Source organism: Notolepis coatsorum (genome assembly GCF_963971535.1).
Source record: "Notolepis coatsorum genome assembly, contig: SCAFFOLD_204, whole genome shotgun sequence".
NCBI classification, from domain to species: Eukaryota; Metazoa; Chordata; class Actinopteri; order Aulopiformes; family Paralepididae; genus Notolepis; species Notolepis coatsorum.
The window spans coordinates 203,934-222,275 of NW_028170755.1; the positions used below are offsets into that span (position 1 = coordinate 203,934).

General features: G+C 45.1%; 1 protein-coding gene across 1 annotated transcript in view; it reads left to right on the forward strand.

Moving 5' to 3' along the window:
- LOC311248449 (uncharacterized protein) overlaps positions 1–18,035 on the forward strand; it is a gene marked incomplete at its 3' end in the record, with an annotated part of 58,214 nt that extends 40,179 nt beyond the window's left edge. The window contains exons 4-9 of the mRNA XM_084339325.1: positions 2,784–2,833; positions 4,559–4,617; positions 9,862–9,982; positions 13,290–13,344; positions 17,797–17,831; positions 18,024–18,035. Of these exons, the coding sequence (XP_084195451.1) occupies positions 2,784–2,833; positions 4,559–4,617; positions 9,862–9,982; positions 13,290–13,344; positions 17,797–17,831; positions 18,024–18,035 (332 nt within the window). The remainder of the gene's footprint in view (positions 1–2,783; positions 2,834–4,558; positions 4,618–9,861; positions 9,983–13,289; positions 13,345–17,796; positions 17,832–18,023) is intronic.
- Positions 18,036–18,342: the final 307 nt, after the last annotated feature.

Below are 18,342 nucleotides of genomic sequence, written 5' to 3' on the forward strand. Positions count from 1 at the left end.
TCTGCTCTCCTTACAACATTATAATTTAGGTCCAGGGCTCTAGAATAACCCTCTTCTCTCCTTACAACATCATCATTTAGGTCCAGGGGTCTAGAATAACCCTCTTCTCTTCTTACAACATCATCATTTAGGTCCAGGGGTCTAGAATAACCCTCTGCTCTTCTTACAACATCATCATTTAGGTCCAGGGGTCTAGAATAACCCTCTTCTCTCCTTACAACATTATCATTTAGGTCCAGGGGTCTAGAATAACCCTCTTCTCTCCTTACAACATTATCATTTAGGTCCAGGGGTCTAGAATAACCCTCTGCTCTCCTTACAACATTATAATTTAGGTCCAGGGGTCTAGAATAACCCTCTTCTCTTCTTACATCATTATCATTTAGGTCCAGGGGTCTAGAATAACCCTCTTCTCTCCTTACAACATCATCATTTAGGTCCAGGGGTCTAGAATAACCCTCTTCTCTTCTTACAACATCATCATTTAGGTCCAGGGGTCTAGAATAACCCTCTTCTCTCCTTACAACATCATCATTTAGGTCCAGGGGTCTAGAATAACCCTCTGCTCTCCTTACAACATTATAATTTAGGTCCAGGGGTCTAGAATAACCCTCTTCTCTCCTTACAACATTATCATTTAGGTCCAGGGGTCTAGAATAACCCTCTTCTCTCCTTACAACATTATCATTTAGGTCCAGGGGTCTAGAATAACCCTCTTCTCTCCTTACAACATCATCATTTAGGTCCAGGGGTCTAGAATAACCCTCTTCTCTCCTTACAACATCATCATTTAGGTCCAGGGGTCTAGAATAACCCTCTTCTCTTCTTACAACATCATCATTTAGGTCCAGGGGTCTAGAATAACCCTCTGCTCTCCTTACAACATTATCATTTAGGTCCAGGGGTCTAGAATAACCCTCTTCTCTCCTTACAACATCATCATTTAGGTCCAGGGGTCTAGAATAACCCTCTTCTCTTCTTACAACATTATCATTTAGGTCCAGGGGTCTAGAATAACCCTCTTCTCTCCTTACAACATCATCATTTAGGTCCAGGGGTCTAGAATAACCCTCTTCTCTTCTTACAACATTATAATTTAGGTCCAGGGGTCTAGAATAACCCTCTTCTCTTCTTACAACATCATCATTTAGGTCCAGGGGTCTAGAATAACCCTCTTCTCTCCTTACAACATCATCATTTAGGTCCAGGGGTCTAGAATAACCCTCTTCTCTCCTTACAACATTATCATTTAGGTCCAGGGGTCTAGAATAACCCTCTGCTCTCCTTACAACATTATAATTTAGGTCCAGGGGTCTAGAATAACCCTCTTCTCTTCTTACATCATTATCATTTAGGTCCAGGGGTCTAGAATAACCCTCTTCTCTCCTTACAACATCATCATTTAGGTCCAGGGGTCTAGAATAACCCTCTTCTCTTCTTACAACATCATCATTTAGGTCCAGGGGTCTAGAATAACCCTCTTCTCTCCTTACAACATCATCATTTAGGTCCAGGGGTCTAGAATAACCCTCTGCTCTCCTTACAACATTATAATTTAGGTCCAGGGGTCTAGAATAACCCTCTTCTCTCCTTACAACATTATCATTTAGGTCCAGGGGTCTAGAATAACCCTCTTCTCTCCTTACAACATTATCATTTAGGTCCAGGGGTCTAGAATAACCCTCTTCTCTCCTTACAACATCATCATTTAGGTCCAGGGGTCTAGAATAACCCTCTTCTCTCCTTACAACATCATCATTTAGGTCCAGGGGTCTAGAATAACCCTCTTCTCTTCTTACAACATCATCATTTAGGTCCAGGGGTCTAGAATAACCCTCTGCTCTCCTTACAACATTATCATTTAGGTCCAGGGATCTAGAATAACCCTCTTCTCTCCTTACAACATCATCATTTAGGTCCAGGGGTCTAGAATAACCCTCTTCTCTTCTTACAACATTATCATTTAGGTCCAGGGGTCTAGAATAACCCTCTTCTCTCCTTACAACATCATCATTTAGGTCCAGGGGTCTAGAATAACCCTCTTCTCTCCTTACAACATTATCATTTAGGTCCAGGGGTCTAGAATAACCCTCTTCTCTCCTTACAACATCATCATTTAGGTCCAGGGGTCTAGAATAACCCTCTTCTCTTCTTACAACAACATTATCATTTAGGTCCAGGGGTCTAGAATAACCCTCTGCTCTTCTTACAACATTATCATTTAGGTCCAGGGGTCTAGAATAACCCTCTTCTCTTCTTACAACATTATAATTTGGGTCCAGGGGTCTAGAATAACCCTCTTCTCTTCTTACAACATTATCATTTAGGTCCAGGGGTCTAGAATAACCCTCTTCTCTCCTTACAACATTATCATTTAGGTCCAGGGGTCTAGAATAACCCTCTGCTCTTCTTACAACATTATCATTTAGGTCCAGGGGTCTAGAATAACCCTCTTCTCTTCTTACAACATTATCATTTAGGTCCAGGGGTCTAGAATAACCCTCTTCTCTCCTTACAACATTATCATTTAGGTCCAGGGGTCTAGAATAACCCTCTGCTCTTCTTACAACATTATCATTTAGGTCCAGGGGTCTAGAATAACCCTCTGCTCTTCTTACAACATTATCATTTAGGTCCAGGGGTCTAGAATAACCCTCTTCTCTTCTTACAACATCATCATTTAGGTCCAGGGGTCTAGAATAACCCTCTGCTCTTCTTACAACATTATCATTTAGGTCCAGGGGTCTAGAATAACGCTCTGCCTCTCTCTGCTCCTCTTACAGCATTATCAGCATACCAGAGGTACTACAGTTTACAGTCTGACTACTGGAAGGTAAGACACACACACACACACACACACACACACACACACACACACACACACACACACACACACACACACACACACACACACACACACACTCTTAACACTTTGAGTGCCACGGGTCCGGTGCCCCGGAACCCTGTTGCGTGCCGCCACCCACTTCAATGACAGAGCTCTCATATTTGTGAACGCATAAACTATATCTTAAATTATGGCTATGTGTCTAATATGGCCGTCGCTTATCAATGACTTGTTTGCAGTCAACATTGTCGAAACGGATTGTTTTTTAATCGGTTCATTTCCGTTTGATACCATTTTGAAAAACGCTAGTTTTTTTTAAAGTTCCAGAAAGAAAATTAAGATTCTGTAATAAACGCCCTTTACTGGAATACACAAAACACGTTGTAATTTTTCGGCCTATTTATGAATCGTTTTCAAATAAACGCTAGATTATCGATAGTATATGTGTACTTATGCACGCTATAGAAGCGGGCTGAAAAATCGATTATCTTATTTCCTGATCGCACACTCACACACACACACACACACACACACACATAGACACATATGGCACACGCTGATATATATAGGTGAAAATAGCTCTTATTATCCCAAGACTGGTAAAATAGATTCCTTACCTCAGATCAGATGTTCTCCAAAAAGATTATTCCAATTCCTGATCGCCATTCCAAATATCAATCGCGTTTATTGATCCAACGCTGGGTACTGGAAACACACATTCTCCACTGTTCTGGTGGTGGCCGATTACTTGGATAGTCTCCATGACAAGTAAAATGTGGAAGCAGGACTTTTTTTTCTCCATGCGTTTCATTCAATCCAATCCAAAGGGGTGCAGTACCATCCGGAGCGACGATAGGGGGCGGTATTTTCCCTGTTCGAGTTCAGACAGATCCCCACTGGTAACGTGAGGCTAGATTGATGAAAAATGAATGGAAATCGATAATAAAAAAAAAATTACATCTCTCGTCGTTGGCACGCAACGGTTGGCATGAACTAACGAGAAATCTCGTCGTTGGCACTCAGTGTTAAACATATCTACATAGTAAAATAAATAACAATATATGTACATAGTTGCATATATAAATACCACAGTTTGCAGTCTTGACTACTAGATGGTAAGACACACAGTTGCTATAGTTTTCAGTTCAGGAATAGTGAAGGGTAACGAACGCACACACAGGAAGTGTGTCTGGTCCATATTGTGGGGTGTCGTCCTCTGGGCGGGGGTGTGGCTTCAGGGCCTCTGGGTGGGGGTGTGGCTTCAGGTCCTCTGGGTGGAGGTGTGGCTTCAGGAGGTGTGGCTTCAGGTCTCGGATGGGAGTCATTAAACCCATAAGCTGATTAAAAATACCCATAATATGTCTTTTAATGAAGAGGCGGAAACGTGTTTTGCTGTCATTTAATTACTGCGAGCAAAGTTCAATTAACGACACTGCCTTTATTTTAGTCATAGGAAACAAAATAAATGACTGTTTCTTCCCAGAAGATGGCTGTGTGTGTGTGTGTGTGTGTTCCTGCACATTCTTGATGATGTATCTGTGGGTTTTATTACCGTAATTGACTTCAAGGCCCCCCCCCCCCCCCCCAAATCACAACTGTTGCTTCCTTTTGGACAAACAACGCCGTTTGTATTGAGGATGGAGAAAAGAGGGGGCGGGGCTTGAGATGGGTCCATTTGTCCTAATGGCTTACGTTTCTGTCCGTCTCTTTCAGAATGCTGCCTTTCTTTACGGCCTGGGAATGGTCTACTTCCATTATAATGCCTTTCAGTGGTGAGTAGAGTCTGTTGTTTACCATGACCCTGTGTGTTATAGAGAGAGAGAGAGAGGGGCGAGAGACACAGAGAGAGAGTAGTGTGTTATAGAGAGAGAGAGAGAGAGGGGAGTGAGACACAGAGAGACAGTAGTGTGTTATAGAGAGAGAGAGAGGGGAGAGAGAGAGAGAGAGAGAGAGAGAGGGGAGATACACACAGAGAGACAGTAGTGTGTTATAGAGAGAGAGAGAGAGGGGAGAGAGACACAGAGAGAGAGTAGTGTGTTATAGAGAGAGAGAGAGAGAGAGAGGGGAGAGAGACACAGAGAGACAGTAGTGTTATAGAGAGAGAGAGGGGAGAGAGAGAGAGAGGGGAGAGAGACACAGAGAGACAGTAGTGTGTTATAGAGAGAGAGAGAGGAGAGAGACACAGAGAGACAGTAGTGTGTTATAGAGAGAGAGAGAGAGACACAGAGAGACAGTAGTGTGTTATAGAGAGAGAGGAGAGAGACACAGAGAGACAGTAGTGTGTTATAGAGAGAGAGAGGGGAGAGAGACACAGAGAGACAGTAGTGTGTTATAGAGAGAGAGAGAGAGAGAGAGAGAGAGAGAGAGAGAGAGAGAGAGGGAGAGAGACACAGAGAGACAGTAGTGTGTTATAGAGAGAGAGAGAGAGAGACACAGAGAGACAGTAGTGTGTTATAGAGAGAGAGAGAGGAGAGAGACACAGAGAGACAGTAGTGTGTTATAGAGAGAGAGAGGGAGAGAGACACAGAGAGACAGTAGTGTGTTATAGAGAGAGAGAGAGAGAGAGAGAGAGAGAGGGGAGAGAGAGAGAGGGGAGAGAGACACAGAGACGGTAGTGTGTTATAGAGAGAGAGAGAGAGACACAGAGAGACAGTAGTGTTTTTTTTTAATCAAATTTGTATTCTCTTTTTTTTATAAACAAACCATATACAACAATAATAATAGTATTAACAATAATAAACATAACAATATCAAATAATAACAATAATAGTAAAGTGATAACAATAATAGAATGATAAATGGAGTAAAAACTAAATATATATATATATATATATATATATATATATATATATATATATATATATATATCTAAATAGAAATACAAATAGAAAACAACACAAGCCCTACAAAAGACATTAGACATCCGACAACGAGGAACAGTCCTGGAGACCACCGCCCTCCATGGGGGGCTGCAAGGCTCCAGAATGACAAACACAATCATGGCTTAAATACTATGTGGGTTCCAAATTTAGCGAGCCACTGGTTAAAATGGATGATCAGACAGGCTTGGTCGTATATGGTAGTCTAAGGATGAATCTGGTTTGCTCCTCTCACTGGCCTGTGGCCGGAGGCCGATATAGCCATGCATGCATGCACATTAGGTCACACAGGTCATCAGGTCAAAGTATTTCTGGGTGCCTGGCTGGCTTGGTCACTCGACCCACTGGCACATTCCAGAGACCTATGCACCCAGAGGAGCTGGATTTAAAATATTAGACCTTAACACACAATGGCGCCCGACCACGGAGATCTCCATGTTTCGATTCCACCCGTTGTGGACAGAAGCACGGATATATCCGTGGCAAGTTGTTATTGCTTTTATTCCATTTTAATAACCTATTCAAGGTCGCCGAGATGCACTGCAGATGGGCCCTACTCTTTGAATTCGAGAAAGTGCAAAAATACCGGCCAGATCCTCTTAGGGGCGCTATCGCGATAATGCAGTGTGCCCTGTGGCTGAACGGAGCATTCTTTTTTTTGACTTTCAATGGAGTTTTCAGTTCGCTGGATTCTGGATGTGCAGCATGTAGCTTGGATTACGTTTTGGATTGCGGATTTCACTATGCAATAAGGGGATTTATCATCAGCCAATGGACATATTGATCTACCTGATGGCGATCGATAACGGGGAAATGCTCGGGGGGCTCATGGTAAGATCTTTTTCACGTAAATTACAGCCCGATCGAGCCTTGTTATGATACGGCCTATGTGGCTACTTAGACGAACACGGCTATTGGTAATCAATAATAAGAAACGACGTCCCCCGCCCCCCCCCCCCCCCCCCCCCCCCCCCATACATGCTTGAGGATCGTGCCGATCATATGCAGTTTGAGTTTTAACTGTAGCATCTGTATAACAGAAATGCCATTGGATATAACCAGGGCTTGACGTTAACTTTTTGGCTCACTAGCCACTGTGGCTAGTGGTTTTCCAAAGTCACTAGCCACTCAGCATTTTCACTAGCCAAAAATCCCCGCACTCGCGCCCCCACCCAAAAAGTAATAAATATAGGTCATTTCTTCTTCACTAACCCCTGCTGGGGACAGTATCATTGTAATCATACTGCTACACGCCAACTGTACAACTGTGCTTCTGACTGTTGACTCCATTGTTTACTACTGCCTGCGACCAGAGACTCAGCCGCAAAAGGAGCTCCAGTTGGGGCAACGGCTGACTGGGACAAGATGGAGGGTGTAGATGTGGAAGAGTTGTGTTGAACCTAGCAATTACATTGTTGCTCCAAACGCCGTGAACATTATCATTGACACAGCTATGCCTTGGCTGTGTTGAACCTAGCAATTACATTGTTTCTCCAAACGCCGTGAACATTATCATTGACACACCTATGCAGGGCTTGACGTTAACTTTTTGGCTCACTAGCCACTCAGCATTTTCACTAGCCCTGGGCAGGTGGGCAGGTGTCAACGTCAAGCCCTGGATATAACGTTAGTATCTATTAGCCCTTTATCTCGCCTTCCAGGAAATATACTAGACCAAATGCTGTATAACGCTTATATTCACTGCGCTATAAAATGAGAACGTATTGATGAAAAAAATTATTTCTTTAATCCATTTTGAAGGGACGGTTTATGGACTCAATTGACAATGAGAATGGACAGATAGCAATACTATAAAGTATAGATTTAGCTCTACAAACAGCCCCACGTCCGTTTACATTTGCCGGTCCTCTAGAGATTTATTAGACGCATCCCAATGGCCCCGAATGTGTTAATGAACTGAAAATACCTATCAGATTGTTAAATTACATTATGTTTGAGAGCTTAGTCGTTATGGATTTCCAAAAATGTGCCACTGGAGGACAATCCCAAAACGTGTGCATATAAGTGCCCTGCGGTCTTCAGAGAAGCACAATGTGCATCTAGAGTCAGTCACCAGTCCCATAGCAAACAGCTTCCTAGGCGTGAGATATGTCTTATGAATATAATTAAAGTGTATCTGCTGGTGATTGGGGTCACGGGAGGCCAGTGTAACATTTGTCCAGATATCATCATCCCAGTCAAACTCGAGGTCTAGTTCTGGGATGTCCCTTCGCCATATTGTATCCAATGGTAGTTTTGTTATACGTGGATTGTAGTAAGAGTGTGTAAAACTCGGAGACAAGACCTCTTGAGGTTGTCCCGTCTCCGATAAGCCCGACAAAAGGGTTGCGAGTGCAACGCTTGAGCCCACGGAACCCCATGAGCTCTGAGCGCCGACCCCACCTGCAGGTAGAGACGGGTACTACCAGCTGGAGGCTGCTCAGGTGAGCGCCGACCCCACCTGCAGGTAGAGACGGGTACTACCAGCTGGAGGCTGCTCAGGTGAGCGCCGACCCCACCTGCAGGTAGAGACGGGTACTACCAGCTGGAGGCTGCTCAGGTGAGCGCCGACCCCACCTGCAGGTAGAGACTGGTACTACCAGCTGGAGGCTGCTCAGGTGTCAATGTTTGTTGTGCAGTTTCCATGAGTCGCCGTGCGGGGGGGCTCCATTAGAGACCTGTCGCAAAATGTTTAGAATACCGATGTGTCCCCCCATGTTGGAAGATGTTTTGTTACCGGTACCTGTGAATCGGTACCCAACAACGGTACCTTTTTCCCGGTACTCTAATCACAAAATGTATCTGCCTACCTCGGTTGTAAAAAATGTGTCCAAACTTCAAATTATTTATTATTATTATTTATTTAGAACAATTTGTTAAAATATATATATATATATATATATATATATATATATATATATATATATATATATATATATATATTAGGGCTGTCAGTTTATCGCGTTAATTAGATTAATTAATTACACAGCAAATTATCGCGTTATGAAAATTAACTCAAAATTAATTACAAAAAAAAGTGTTTTTTTTTTTTTTTTTTTTTTTTTTATAATATTTTTTTTGTATCTCATTCATTCCATAAGAATGTAGAATACACATTTACAGACTTTTTTCTTTTTTAATATGGTCCATTTGCATGTTCTTGGTATCTGATTCTAGGGACATCTATGAATCTCAGGGAATGTATTCCCAGTGTCAGAAATACTGTGGGCTAGATCCACAAAGAATGGATTGCACGGTGCAAGTTGCACCCTTACTTACAATTCATTATGAATAAAAAATGGGGGACCCTGATGTAAACAAGACGAAAGTCTTTCTCTGGTCTGCATCCCCTTAACAATTGTGTGCCGTACTGTATTGTACCCATTCTGCAATCTGTTAATAACATTTTCATTCAATCAATCAATCTGCGCGGTGATTGATTGAATGAAAATTTTTTTTTTGAGTAAATTGTAATGAACCAAATGAGAATATCAATACATTTGTTTGTATCTTTGACTGTGAATAACACCATGCTCAAATTGACCAGACCTGAAAAATCTAAGCAAATTAATAGATGGAAGATGATTAAACAGAAGGTTTTGTAGATACAGTACTGAATTCTGCCATCCGGACACATGCAATTTGAAATATGAATAATATTGAAAAATATCAGGCATAAAATGGTTATGCGATTAAAATGCGATTAATTAGATTAATTAATTACAAATCCTGTAATTAATTAGATTAATTTTTTTAATCGCCTGACAGCACTAATATATATATATATATATAATATTGTAGCGAGCGTTGTCTGCATCTAGCTTTGTATAGTCTAACCACACTTGCGACCGTTTTCTGTTGGCCCCCCGACTGCTTTGTTGTTGAATCAAGTCAGATCCTAGGTCAGCTGTATTGTGCGTCGTGAACGTGCGGCACACTTCGTAGGGTTTGTTTCACGGTAAACGTTGACGTCATCGGACTTTTTCTTTACCGTACCGAAATGTGGCACCGGCGGATCTCACGTGAATTGGTACTCGGTAGTACCGACGTGATTCGGTTGGTAACCCTTAAAAGTACCGGATTCTGTACCCATCCCTAGCTGATGCGTCCGCTCTCTCTCTCTCTCCTCTCCTCCAGGGCGATCAAAGCGTTTCAGGAGGTGCTGTATATCGACCCGGGCTTCACCCGAGCCAAGGAGATCCACCTGCGCCTGGGCCTCATGTTCAAGGTCAACACCGACCACGGGTCGAGCCTAAAGGTGAGAGGGTCAGGTTAAAGGTCAACACCGACCACGGGTCGAGCCTAAAGGTGAGAGGGTCAGGTTAAAGGTCAACACCGACCACGGGTCGAGCCTAAAGGTGAGAGGGTCAGGTTAAAGGTCAACACCGACCACGGGTCGAGCCTAAAGGTGAGAGGGTCAGGTTAAAGGTCAACACACCAACCACGGGTCGAGCCTAAAGGTGAGAGGGTCAGGTTAAAGGTCAACACACCGACCACGGGTCGAGCCTAAAGGTGAGAGGGTCAGGTTAAAGGTCAACACCGACCACGGGTCGAGCCTAAAGGTGAGAGGGTCAGGTTAAAGGTCAACACACCGACCACGGGTCGAGCCTAAAGGTGAGAGGGTCAGGTTAAAGGTCAACACCGACCACGGGTCGAGCCTAGAGGTGAGAGGGTCAGGTTAAAGGTCAACACCGACCACGGGTCGAGCCTAAAGGTGAGAGGGTCAGGTTAAAGGTCAACACACCGACCACGGGTCGAGCCTAAAGGTGAGAGGGTCAGGTTAAAGGTCAACACCGACCACGGGTCGAGCCTAAAGGTGAGAGGGTCAGGTTAAAGGTCAACACCGACCACGGGTCGAGCCTAAAGGTGAGAGGGTCAGGTTAAAGGTCAACACCGAACACGGGTCGAGCCTAAAGGTGAGAGGGTCAGGTTAAAGGTCAACACCGACCACGGGTCGAGCCTAAAGGTGAGAGGGTCAGGTTAAAGGTCAACACCGACCACAGGTCGAGCCTAAAGGTGAGAGGACCAGGTTAAAGGTCAACACGACCACGAGTCGAGCCTAAAGGTGAGAGGATCAGGTTAAAGGTCAACACCGAACACAGGTCGAGCCTAAAGGTGAGAGGATCAGGTTAAAGGTCAACACACCGACCACGGGTCGAGCCTAAAGGTGAGAGGGTCAGGTTAAAGGTCAACACACCGACCACGGGTCGAGCCTAAAGGTGAGAGGATCAGGTTAAAGGGGCGTTTAGGATTTAACCAGAGTCGTTCTGTTGTGAGGAGGACGTGTGATGAGGGACGTAGAACCCAGTGCAGGGTTCGCACAAGGTCCTTGAAGTGCTTGATTTTTTACAAAAAAAAAACGCTCTCTACGCTGTATAGTGGGGAAGGATACGTTCTCTACGCTGAACAGTGGGGAAGGATACGTTCTCTACGCTGAACAGTGGGGAAGGATACGTTCTCTACGCTGAACAGTGGGGAAGGATACGTTCTCTACGCTGAACAGTGGGGAAGGATACGTTCTCTACGCTGAACAGTGGGGAAGAATACGTTCTCTACGCTGAACAGTGGGGAAGGATACGTTCTCTACGCTGAACAGTGGGGAAGAATACGTTCTCTACGCTGAACAGTGGGGAAGGGTGCGTTCTCTACGCTGAACAGTGGGGAAGGCTGCGTTCTCTACGCTGAACAGTGGGGAAGGATACGTTCTCTACGCTGAACAGTGGGGAAGGATACGTTCTCTACGCTGAACAGTGGGGAAGGATACGTTCTCTACGCTGAACAGTGGGGAAGGATACGTTCTCTACGCTGAACAGTGGGGAAGGATACGTTCTCTACGCTGAACAGTGGGGAAGGATACGTTCTCTACGCTGAACAGTGGGGAAGGATACGTTCTCTACGCTGAACAGTGGGGAAGGATACGTTCTCTACGCTGAACAGTGGGGAAGGATACGTTCTCTACGCTGAACAGTGGGGAAGGATACGTTCTCTACGCTGAACAGTGGGGAAGGATACGTTCTCTACGCTGAACAGTGGGGAAGGATACGTTCTCTACGCTGAACAGTGGGGAAGGATACGTTCTCTACGCTGAACAGTGGGGAAGGATTAGGGATGGGTATCGTTAGGATTTTATCGATACTACTACTCCTATCGATACTGCTTAACGGTTCGGTACTTTATCGATACTCTTATCGGTTCTTTTTGATAATTTTTTTATGATTTTTATATTTGCAGTTGAGAGCATTGGTCATCTCCCTACAGTAAAGATTAGAAATGATTGAATTATTGTAAATGTGTGTGGAGTGGTGGGAATAGCTGCTTCAATAATAACTTATAACAACAACAGACAAGTTAGACAACTATGTATACAAAAAAAACGATATACACTGAATGATTAGTTGTTACCTAAAGTCCTTGGACTCCACTGTAGAGAACGGGTGCAGGCCTTTGACAACAAACTTTGTCACAGGCACAGCCCTGTGACACTCGTTCACCCTATCCTCTGTCATCTTTCCTCTAGCTGCTAGGGAGAAAGGACTTTGGGTGGTGGAGGTAGAGGGAGGATGTGTGGTGGGCTCACTGGCCTGGGACACATTGGTGGCTGACCTCAGCTTGACGATCTATAAAAAGTTTTTAGATTGTAGTATTTGTAGCTAAACAATTATTTTGTTTATTAGCCTATTTGTAATAATTCGTTATTAGCCTAGGAAACTCCGTATCTTGGCTTACCGGCTGCAGTGGACGTGGATGCAGATGGACCACTGCGCGCAAGGCAGTCGAATACGGCGCATTTCTGCACACTAATATAGTGTTTTGCAAACAAATGTTTTGATAGATTGCTCGTATTGCCACCCTTACTGGCAAATGTTTTGTTGCACTTGTGAACGCTTCGCTCTATCCGCCATCACGACTCAGTCCATGCAGAGCTGTCTGTGTCTGTGTGCAGCGCGCGTCGGCACGGAGACAGCGCTGAGATGCTTCCAGCTGCAGCACATCAGGTGTGCGGGGCTTGTATGTGCGGGGCTTGTAAGCGCTGCTGTCTGACGTGCTGCAGCTGCATACTATTGACAGCGCTTTCATTAAGGAGTACCCGTATGTATGTGTAGCGCGACTCGCGAGGAGTGTGTGTAATAATGACTCGCTGCTTCTCGTGCAGAGACAGAGAGAGGAGAGATCGTTCGCAACTTTTAAATAATAATAATAATAATAATAATAATAATAATAATAATAATTTCTCTAGAGTATCGATAGCAGTACCGAGGACGTCGGAGCTTATAAATACTCCGGTATTTTCTAATATAGTACCGGTTCCCGTTTAAAACCGGGGTCCGGGGGGCATCCCTAGGAAGGATACGTTCTCTACGCTGAACAGTGGGGAAGGATACGTTCTCTACGGCTGTGAGAACAGTCTTGTTGCTGTGAGAACAGTCTTGTTGCTGTGAGAACAGTCTTGTTGCTGTGAGAACAGTCTTGTTGCTGTGAGAACAGTCTTGTTGCTGTGAGAATAGTCGTGCTGTGTGCCGTTATGTGTCCTGGTTACTGATTCCACCCCGATGTCTTCTCCACAGCACTTTCAGCTGGCTTTGATTGACTCCAACCCCTGCACTTTGTCCAAAGCTGAAAGTAAGTCACCTGCATCGGCCTCTTGTCCACCTGGTTTTAATGTCACATGGTCACATCACACTGGTAGGAGCCCATACTGAAAATGTTTTGATAAGAAACATAGTTTCTGCCTTCAGAGAGTTTTATAAGAAACATACTTTCTACCTTCAGAAATGTTTATAAGAAACATATAGTTTCTGTCTTCAGAGAGTTTTATAAGAAATATATATTTTCTACCTTCAGAAAGTTGTATAAGAAACATAGTTTCTGTCTTCAGAAAGTTTGATAAATAACATAGTTTCTGCCTTCAGAAAGTTTGATAAGAAACATAGTTTCTGCCTTCAGAAAGTTTGATAAGAAACATAGTTTCTGTCTTCAGAAAGTTTGATAAGAAACATAGTTTCTTCTGCCTTCAGAAAGTTTGATAAGAAACATAGTTTCTACCTTCAGAAAGTTTGATAAGAAACATAGTTTCTACCTTCAGAAAGTTTGATAAGAAACATAGTTTCTGCCTTCAGAAAGTTTGATAAACATAGTTTCTGTCTTCAGAAAGTTTGATAAGAAACACAGTTTCTGTCTTCAGAAAGTTTGATAAGAAACACAGTTTCTGTCTTCAGAACGTTTTATATGAAACACAGTTTCTGTCTTCAAAAAGTTTGATACGAAACACAGTTTCTGCCTTCAGAACGTTTGATAAGAAACACAGTTTCTGTCTTCAGAAAGTTTGATACGAAACACAGTTTCTGCCTTCAGAACGTTTTATAAGAAACACAGTTTCTGTCTTCAGAAAGTTTTATAAGAAACATATTTTCTGCCTTCAGAACGTTTTATAAGAAACACAGTTTCTGTCTTCAGAAAGTTTGATACGAAACACAGTTTCTGTCTTCAGAAAGTTTTATAAGAAACATAGTTTCTGTCTTCAGAAAGTTTTATAAGAAACATAGTTTCTGTCTTCAGAAAGTTTTATAAGAAACGTATTATGTAAACAACAATCTTTTCAAATACCATTTTAAGGTCATGACAGATCTTAAAGACAATAGTGCTATTTATATATCCACGATATCCGCAAAATCAATGGCAATAACTTTTTTGCTCCACATTGTACAGTTGTATTTTATCTACATAATTGTATACAAAGCTGGATCTATGGGCCCTAATCCAGGGCCGTCAAATGGCCAGAATCCGGCCCTCCATGACCTTATCTTTGGCCCTCCAAAGGGTTCCAGATGGTACAAAGATAACCTCTTGAAACGAGACCTAAGACAATTATTAATAAGTTATTTACTAATCAGTAAAAGAAAAAAATTCACCTTTTCAATTTATTTTCTCCCATCCCAATTTCGCTGTGCCAATTTTCCCCTCCCCTGTCCTGAACGTTGCTCGTATATGCCCCCCACTGGTCGGTTGTAGGGAGGATAGAAGCCTTGCATCACGTGTCCCCTCCGGTACACGAGGAGGCAGCCTGTCACATCTTTTCACCAGACCGTGCGGACTCTCAGTGGCGAGGTGTAACGTGTGCGAGGCTCACACTACCCCGATACTTCCTGTCTCTGCTGTGCAGGCGTCCCACAACCGACCTGTAGGAGTCGCTGTCCACAACGTCCAGATTACCACCCATCGACTTCCACCCACTAACTCTGCCAATTGAGTTAGTATGACGGCCGGTCCAAGCCGGAGGCAACGCCAACAGCTGGCTTCGAACCCGGTGTCTCTTGCGTTGGTGACGAGTGCAATGTCCGCTGCGCCACCCAGCCGCCTCCATTCCACATTTTCTGATACAAATGAACCTCCATGTCAAAACGCCATCATTCCATCTAAATATTGATCTCCATAAAAGGCCCCCTCAAGGACCCCTGGGGGACCCTGGACCCCATGCTGAGAACCACTGGAGTCTGTTCCATTATCAGAGAGAGAGAGAGAGAGAGGCCCTGTCCACACGAGAGTTTGGATTTAATATGACCGAAGTTTGAAAAAATAAAACTCCGTCCACACGGTGAACACAGGTGGACAACCGTGTATAACTGCGTACTCACAGGCAGAGCTGGAACCCAGCAACCGATACATTCAGTACAATGTAATACAATGCCAAAGCAGTAGGCGGCGATGTTGTTCAGACATGAAGGCCATTTCAACCAATCAGAAAAGACTGAACGCTCACTAAACTTCCCGTTGGGTCGCGATCTGCCATTAATTTACTGAAGAAGAAGAAGTAAACTTCCCGTTTAGAAGCACAGCTGGACCCGTCACCCTATTGATCATTTTGCCAACGGAACATATATTTTCAGCAAAGAAAGAAACTGCAATAAACAAACGGATACATTCACTGTGTTCTGCCTCTCATTTTGTTGATGAAACAAAACCATCAGCAACACAATTTACCACCAAGAGCGGATAGTTTAGTCTCACAAAAAAGATCTCCGGTGTTGTTAGCTACACATGCTAATGTCAATGGCATTCTCTATGTATAGTATATAGCTTAAATGCTAACGTAATAATGTAACGTTAACGCTAGTATAATGAATGGATGCAAACGTTATTTAACACATTGCAGAATGGGTACAATACAATACGGCTCAATACAAACAATTGTTATGGGGATGCAGTCTGGACTGGGTTCCTTATAACAATAACTTGACAACACATGAGTTTAGTTTAGCTGCAGCTACATGTTTACTCTGAGCGTCAACAGACATCAGTCGATCACAACACTCTTCAACACAGACGATACGTTTTGAACAAAAGTTTGTTACAATCATTTTCATATAACGCTACTTGGGACAGCTCTGCTGTAAACACTGGTGTAGTTGGCTCTGCTCTAATCTCTCTACCCCGCGGTCTGCCGTGAACATGGGGAATAATTGCGACAGCTCTGCTGTAAACACTGGGAATAACCTCGGTTGCTATGCCCACACGCAACTGCAAAACCGCACAACTCCACCCTGGCCACCGGTTTCAAAAGACCGCGGTTGCAGTGTAGCAAATCCCCGGTTGTGTGTGGCCGAACAGTGCAACTGCGCACATACAATCACGGTTACATTAAACCCAGCGTTCGTGTGGACGGGGCCTGAGACACACAGATACACACCAAGGGCAGTCTCACCACGCTCCCTCTCCTCTTCTCTCCTCCCCTCCCTCTCTCTTCCCCTCTCTCCTCCCCCCTCCTCCTCTCCCTCTCTCTCTCCCCCTCTCCTCCCCCCTCTCTCCCCCCTCTCCCTCTCTCCTCCCCTCTCTCTCCCTCTCTCCCCCCTCTCTCTCCCTCTCTCTCCCCTCTCTCTCTCCCTCTCTCTCTCTCTCTCTCCCCCTCTCCTCCCCCTCTCCCTCTCCCCCCCCTCTCTCTCCCTCTCTCCCCCCCCTCTCTCCCTCTCTCTCCCCTCTCTCTCCCCCTCTCCTCCCCCTCTCCCTCTCCCTCTCTCCCTCTCTCATCCCCCCCTCTCCCTCTCCCCCCTCTCTCTCCCTCTCTCCCCCCCTCTCTCTCCCTCTCTCCTCCCCCCTCTCCCTCTCTCTCTCCCTCTCCCTCTCCTCCCCCTCTCCCTCCCCCCCTCTCTCTCCCTCTCTCCCCCCCTCTCTCTCCCTCTCTCCCCCCCCCCCTCTCTCTCCCTCTCTGTCTGGTGAGAGTCAGCTCAGCTCAGACACGCTGCAGCGATACAGACAAAGAGAGGGAGCACATCTCCTACCTCTCTCGCCCGCCACCACACACACACACGCACGCACGCACGCACGCACACACACACACACACACACACACACACACACACACACACACACACACACACATACACACACATACACACATACACACATACACACACACACACACACACACACACACACACACACATATACACACACATACACACACACGCACACATACACACACACGCACACACGCACACACACACACACACACACACATATACACACACACACGCACACACACACACACGCACACGCACAACCTCGAAGTCAGCCGGGACCCGACGTAACGCAGGATTTACCACCACTAAAGAAGAGAAGAATCCCTCTTGTTTTTGTTGGTTCTCCCGTTGAAGCGGCGTCAACTAACGACATCTCTCCTCTCTCCTCTCCTCCCTCCTCTTTCCTCTCTCCTCGCCTCCTCTCCTCGCCTCCTCTCTCCTCTCTCCTCCCTCCTCTCTCCTCCTCCTCTCTCCCTCCTCTCCTCGCCTCCTCCCTCCTCTCTCCTCGCCTCCTCTCCTCTCCTCGCCTCCTCTCTCCTCTCTCCTCCCTCCTCTCTCCTTCCTCCTCTCTCCCTCCTCTCCTCGCCTCCTCCCTCCTCTCTCCTCGCCTCCTCTCCTCTCCTCTCCTCGCTCCTCTCTCCTCTCTCCTCCCCCTCTCTCCTCCCTCCTCTCTCCTCTCTCCTCGCCTCCTCCCTCCCCTCCTCTCTCCTCGCCTCCTCCCTCCTCTCTCCTCCCTCCTCTCTCTCCTCTCCTCTCTCCTCCCTCCTCGCCTCCACAGTCCAGTTTCACATCGCTCATCTGTACGAGATCCAGGTAAGCGTCCTTCTCCTTCTCATCCTTTCCTTCTCCTCTTTTGTTGTTGTTGTTGTTGTTGTTGTTGTTGTTGTTGTTGTTGTTGTTGTTGTTGTTGTTGTTGTTTTTCCTCCTCCCCCGTAACTCCTGGTAACGAACGCTGCGTGTGGAGCTGTGTTTTCTCTTTTTGACCATTCTGTGTCGGCCCTCTAGGAAACCATTTAACCTCCTGAGATCTAGAATCTCCTGGTCCCATTTCCACCATCTTGACAAATATATTTACAAATATAACTCCTCCACTGCTTGAATTAGGGACATGGTCACAAAAGCTGCATTAAGAATGTGGGCCGTTCGGGGACATACTGCTGCCGGCCGTTCCACATGCTCTACGCTGAACAGTGGGGAAGGGTACGTTCTCTACGCTGAACAGTGGGGAAGGATACGTTCTCTACGCTGAACAGTGGGGAAGGATACGTTCTCTACGCTGAACAGTGGGGAAGGATACGTTCTCTACGCTGAACAGTGGGGAAGG